Here is a 5,948-nt window from a genome sequence, read left to right on the forward strand (position 1 = left end):
CCCCCCGGACCAAACCGGCCCCCTGCACATCCAGAGCCGGCATTCCGACTCGGATAGCGCACATATCTCAGGCAGTAATATGAATGTCTGATGTGCACTTGGCCCGACTTACTCCTCCGCCACCCTGCTGGCGGCCAGCGAACCCCCTTGCCGCCCAGCCCGGACCTTGCAGTCCACGAGACACGTGCACGAGACGGTGCAGGGTATTTACTAAGGAGGCTAAATAATTTTGGATTGCGTTTTAGTGCTGACTGCTTAGTGCTCATATACTTGATGAACTGGCATTTGTAATCTACGTCCAGATTTAATTTCGCGAGCACAAAACACATAGTCGGCGAGTGCTTTGATGTGCGGATCGGCAGAAATGACCGAACGCAAAACGAGTGAATTATGAGCATTGCAAAAGCGCACGGGCTATTTAGTCGTGGCCGCGTCAGACTTATGCCCAGTCGAATTCACATCGCCGCATTGTTGTTGAAATAAACCTCCTTCCTTGTTCATTTTTAAGAATATTTTGACAAACGATAGATGTTGTACTGACTGGATGAGCGATCGTCGGCTGCAAATTGTTCGCACATATGCTTATATGTCGGAGCGCCGATTGCTGTAGCGGGGCACTCCAGTGACTCAGCCCCCGCTGAGGCCGGTCAGGGAAACAAATATGGGGAAATAAAAAAAAAGGGATTTTTTTTCTGCGCAAAGAGAGTGATGATGATGACATTGCTGGCGCCTCCACGCGTGTTGAATGTTGTGTTGGAGTCTGATGTGGTGCTTTACGTGACTATGCAGCAAAACGGAAGTGATTCACGAGTGTGACTGATGCAGCCGTGACGGCTTGTGTTTCTCTAAAGCACTTTTTTCCGCAACTATTTTGGAAGTGGTAGATTATTTATTCCATCTATATCCATCAGCCCAGCGTGAGCGTCCATCCATTCCCCGCTGTCACACAGGATGCTGACCCCTCCTCCCCTCTCCCCGGGGCCGGTTGTGTGGATGGCAGCGGAAATAAAACAACTCTGTGCTGAGGTCTGATGCTGATGTGTGTCTCTAGTTTTATTATTATTTGCCCTGAGGACACACGGGGATGAATGAGTCGTACGGCTCCGTCCGGGTCCGGGTCGACTTTGAGGAATAAACCAACACACATATTCTCTGCCATGCTCCGCGGAGCAGAAGTAGGCCCGGCGCTGCAGTGGCGGAGGCAGTAGAGCGAGGTGAGTGGCAGCGTACAGGAAGACTGCGACTGCTGGCAGCGAGCCTGATCAGAATGTCGAGCGCGATTGGGCCAGGGAGGTTCCCCGTCGTCCCCGCTGTGGCAGCCCCGCCCGGTGTGACACAGCTCAGGATATGCGTTTATCTGAATAGTAAAGTTGTGGAAACCGAATTTGACATGGTAAGAGTTGTTACAGTTTTTCATCATTCTTATGCGAGCATTTCCGCACACTGGAAAAAATCCGACTCGTAGGAATGCACAACGTCACCCCCGTTTGGATGGGCAAATAGATTCACTCTCTTCATGATGAGCCGTGATGAGCCTACAGTGTCAATTTCCTCACCTACAAGTGTTCGCGAATGTCGCGCAATTGGATTTTCAGTGCAGCGCAGCAGAGTAACGCCTCCGGGCCGACCGAGTTTTCTATAGTTAGACAAGAGTCAGACCAAGCAGCTCCGTTGGTCGGTGTCTGTACGAAGAAAATGAAAATCCGAGTCCGACTGAAAAGGAGGAGCATGGCAGTGGGTGGGAGGTCCTTGTTGGAGCCGGCACCATAGTCGCTTCACAATGCACACAAGTTTTGAGTGTTGTGGCGGAAGCTGCCCGCCCGGGTCACTGCAGCAGCGCACAACACAACAAGATGCACAATGCGGCACCAGACTCTGCCAGGTGGACGGAAGGCTCCACGAAAGAAAATCGCTTCACAAAAAAAAAAAAAAAATGTCAGCCGTGAAATAACATGAATGTGTGGACAAACACGAGATTAATTTTTGTCGGACCACCACTTTTAGTCGCGGCAAAATCTTTATTTTGGAAAAAATTCTCTGCGATGTGACCAAAAGGCACCGCGTTTCAAATGACAGGGAGGAAACTTTCAAAAAAAATTGTTTATTGGACCTCGGACTTTCTCTGGGCGCATGAGAGCTTCGCCTCGCAGTGGTGCAGGCTGCAGGCTGCAGGTGGAGGCTGCTGCGGCGGTGCCGTTTTGCTTCGGACGACTCACTCCACTGGCTTGTGTGTTTACCTCCGGGCGTGACGGGAATCTAATCCTCATCTCGCCTCCCGCGTACCGGGGCGGGGCGACGGAGGTGGCGGCGGCCTGAGCGGTGGCAGGAGCGGTGGCGGCGGGCACGTCGTGTGTGGTGGGGCGGGACGAAGTGGGGCGGTGCGGTGCGTGCCGCGGTGGCTGATGGGATTGGCGGCAGCAAATCACAAGGAGTCCTCCCCTGGTCTGCCGCTGACCCCACAGGCCTCGTTTATGACAGCGCGGGAGGGCCGGGCCGTGCCCACTTATGGAGTTTATAGTCGCGGGGCGGGGACTCCCTACCCTTCCCTGCCATGTGCCTAGTGTTCAGTGAGCGGCCGCGCTCGAGTTCACTCGCCCCGCACAACCGCAGCACCACCACTGTGAAGCGCCGGTCATAACGACTCCATGCCCCCCTCCCTCCCCCCTGGTGTCCTGTCCGGTCCCCGGATGGGGGGCGGGGACTTTAAACTGGCCGGCACGCGCGCCCCGGCCGCCTCCTCCCTTTACCCGTGACACCCTCACATGGCCCCTCATCGTGCATGTGTGCGTGCCGCTCAACTCCTCACCATACGCGCAGTCCATAACGCAGTCCGGCGTGACGCACTCGCTGCAGCGCGGCCGGGCAGCGATAGCAATGTGCAGCCGCAGCACTGCACTGCGCTGCACTGGGCCGGGCGGGGCACGGGAGCAGAGAGCAGAGCAGATGGCACGGACCGATTCATCAGCTCCAAAGCTCCTCGGCGCGGCCCCGCCGCCGCCGCTGGCCGCCGCTCTCCCCGCTCGCGCGGCCGATTTAACAGCCGTATATAGTCCATGAAACAGGACGCACTACAGTTCTGCTTGTCCTGGGGCTGCGCACTCTGGTCGGTCTAGTGCATTACGCCGGCTACCGCAACCTAAGCGTCGTGCTCTCGAAAGTACCAATAGTTTCTTTGTAAACAGACACAGTCGCGAGTTTCAAAGTATGAAAAAAAAATCTATAAGACGATCAAAAATTAAAAGACTTGCTGCTAAGTCGTCTCCTCTTTGACGTCTTGCCAAAGGCCGAAGAGCTATGAGCAGCCCCTACCCACAGCTAGCAAGCCTTGCTCGCCTTATTGCTGGGGGGTACATTAAGCCCCGCTCTGATAAGGGGGGCGCCTGTCTGCTCACCTTGTGTGCGCAGGGAAAGGGGGACGGGGGTGAAAAACGAATCGCCACGCTCTCAGTGTGATGGAGTTGATGATAAATAATGGATGACTATTGATGAGTGGCTGCTGCTGTGTGTGTGTGAGTGTGTGTGCGTGTGTGTGCGTGTGTGTGCGTGTGTGAGGGGGGGAGGAGGGACAAGTCGTTAATCGAGTCAAGCCGCATCGTTTGTTATTCAACAGGCGGGGCGCGGGGGGTCCTTTGTAAGGGAGAAATACGACGGCGCGTGTGAGTGTGTGTGAGAGTGCGTTTGTTTGTAGTGGTGAATTATTCCCGCGCTTTCATCGCAACTAGTGTGTGCTATTTCGAGTAAATCGTTTGTCGCCAAGAGGAGGTATTTTATTCCCAGCCGGGCACACGCCGCGCGACGCGAGGGCCCCTTTGTCGCCGCGTCGCCGGCGGGCCGGGGCCAATTTGCAGCGGCAGGGGTGGGGTGGGGTGGGGTGGGGCGTTCTCGCTGAGAGGAGCGCCTCGCCTCGCTAATTATTATTATATCAAACACAACATCGAACAATAATGAGAATGTTCTCCAGCTCCGGTAGAAAGAAGAAGCACCCCCATAGTTCTTTTCTTTCCCTCCCTCCTGCGCCTCGCGCTACTCCTCATCGCTCTAGAGCGAGATCTCGCGCAAAAATAATAAAACTTTTCATTACTTCTCCTGGAGACGACTGGCTTTTCCTCTCTTCTCTCTCTCTCTCTCTCTCTCTCTCTTTCTCCTTCCTTCTCTGCCGTTTCCGTCTGGCGCCGCACACGAGACCGCCTGCCGAAAGGGGGATAGGCAACCCGGTGCGCACGCGTGTCCACCCTCCGCGCCCATTGCCTACCTCCCGGGCGCCTTCGCCCTAGCCGCCGCCCACAGGAAGCGGGATAGGCAACCCGGTGCCCGCGCGTGTCCACCAGCTGCACCCGCTATCTACCTCCAAGGCGCCCTGGTCTGCGCCGCCTTGCTGCGTCCAGAAACTCTCTCTCATGTTTCGGTCTCTCTTTTGCTTGCAGGCGTACCACGATGAAGCGGACGGCGCCGTCCAGGAGAAGAACGTCAGGCACATAGACGGCTTAGGTGAGTGCCCGGAAACTGCTGCACCTGCCTTTGTCTGTCCCAAACTAAGCACCCGTAACCAGCGGCGGGTTACTAACAACATCAGCAACAACAAGAGCAATACCCCCCCGTCCCCCGTGCTGCCTGGCTTGTGTTCTAACAAACTTCCCGCAGCTGAATGACCCCTATCCTCTCCAGAGTACTAACTTTCTCATTCCAATACAACGCCGGACGCCATATCTAGTACACAAAGGGCGAGCGAGGGAGATAAATCGTTACACGAATTACGAGCGAGAAAAAAAGTATCAGAATGCGAGCAAACCCATAAACAAATCAAACAAACAAAAACTTTAAAAAGTTAGAAATGCGGTGGAACGTGGGGGGGCGCACGGCCAAGCTGACAAGGGTTCAACTAAATAATTCCGAGCGCCCTGAGGTAAGTTTTGTCCATCCCTTCCCTGGCCTTCAATCCCATTACCCATCTCACCCCCCCCTGCCCCGGAGAGCGGCGGCAACAGCAGCGGCACTTCCCCTCCCTTATTCTCCGGCGTCCCACTGTGACCCACTCTCAGCAAAAGCAGCCTAATGGCGGCCATGCACTACCGTGTGGTGCGAGGCGCGTGGCCGAGCAAGGGCAGGGCCGGGCAGGGTGGTTGGTCCTTTACCCGGGTCGCGGAGAGTCGCGTTCGGGTTCGGCGGCCCCCAGCCGGGACTGACCTTTGAACCGTGCCAAGGGTCAAGCACCCGCGTATATGGCTCGAGGTCAACAAACACAAAATGAGGGCCCACACAGAAACAACAACAACATCAACTACAATAATAAAGCACACCGCCTATATACGGCTACGGTGGGGGGATGTACATAATTACTAAAGCCACGGCCGTCTGTGCGTGCAAGGCCGATAAAGTATTCATTCAGGTGTCAGCCGCAGTCGACGTGTCGCCTCGTCGCTGACTGCTCGTCTCGCGTCCGTCACAAATGTCCCCTTCCCCCCCGCCCCCTCCCCCAACCACAACCACAACAACGGCCCTGCCCTATGCGATAATTTCGGCCCGTTTCCACGGTGTGCTGTGTCCGTATCACATCACACACCGGTGTCGTCCGAAAGCAGCAATAAAAGCTTGCGCGCGATGAGATAAACGGAAAAAGACCTCCCCGTGCGACGCGACGCTCTTGATATATTTTTATCGCGGAGAGGGGAGGGGGGTACTCCCTATCCAACCCGTTATATTGCTCCTATATTTATTGATTAGGTTTCGATGCCGTGCCGTGCCGTCGCGACGCGCGTCCGTATCCGCGGAGAGGGTGTAAAAACATACATTGTAGTACATATTAGAGAAAGGGCAATGCGCTCGCGCGGAGATGTCAGAGGGCAGGGGAAAGGGCAATCCACCAGTTTCAAAGATCTGTTCAATGCCTTTTGGCTGTGCTCTGTGCTTGCCGGAGAGCGATGGAAAGACAGAGACAGAGAGCGGGGGGG

At 55.5% G+C, this 5,948-nt stretch overlaps 1 protein-coding gene across 1 annotated transcript in view; it reads left to right on the forward strand.

Annotated features, from left to right (window-relative positions):
* The window catches only part of LOC113206916 (hornerin-like), a 36,333-nt gene that overhangs the window by 22,686 nt on the left and 7,699 nt on the right, over positions 1-5,948 (forward strand). Inside the window, exon 3 of the mRNA XM_052271947.1 lies at positions 4,425-4,488. Coding sequence (XP_052127907.1) covers positions 4,425-4,488 — 64 coding nt within the window. The remainder of the gene's footprint in view (positions 1-4,424; positions 4,489-5,948) is intronic.

The sequence above is a fragment of the Frankliniella occidentalis genome, unplaced genomic scaffold (assembly GCF_000697945.3).
Source record: "Frankliniella occidentalis isolate FOCC.00 unplaced genomic scaffold, Focc_3.1 Scaffold180, whole genome shotgun sequence".
Classification (NCBI taxonomy): domain Eukaryota; kingdom Metazoa; phylum Arthropoda; class Insecta; order Thysanoptera; family Thripidae; genus Frankliniella; species Frankliniella occidentalis.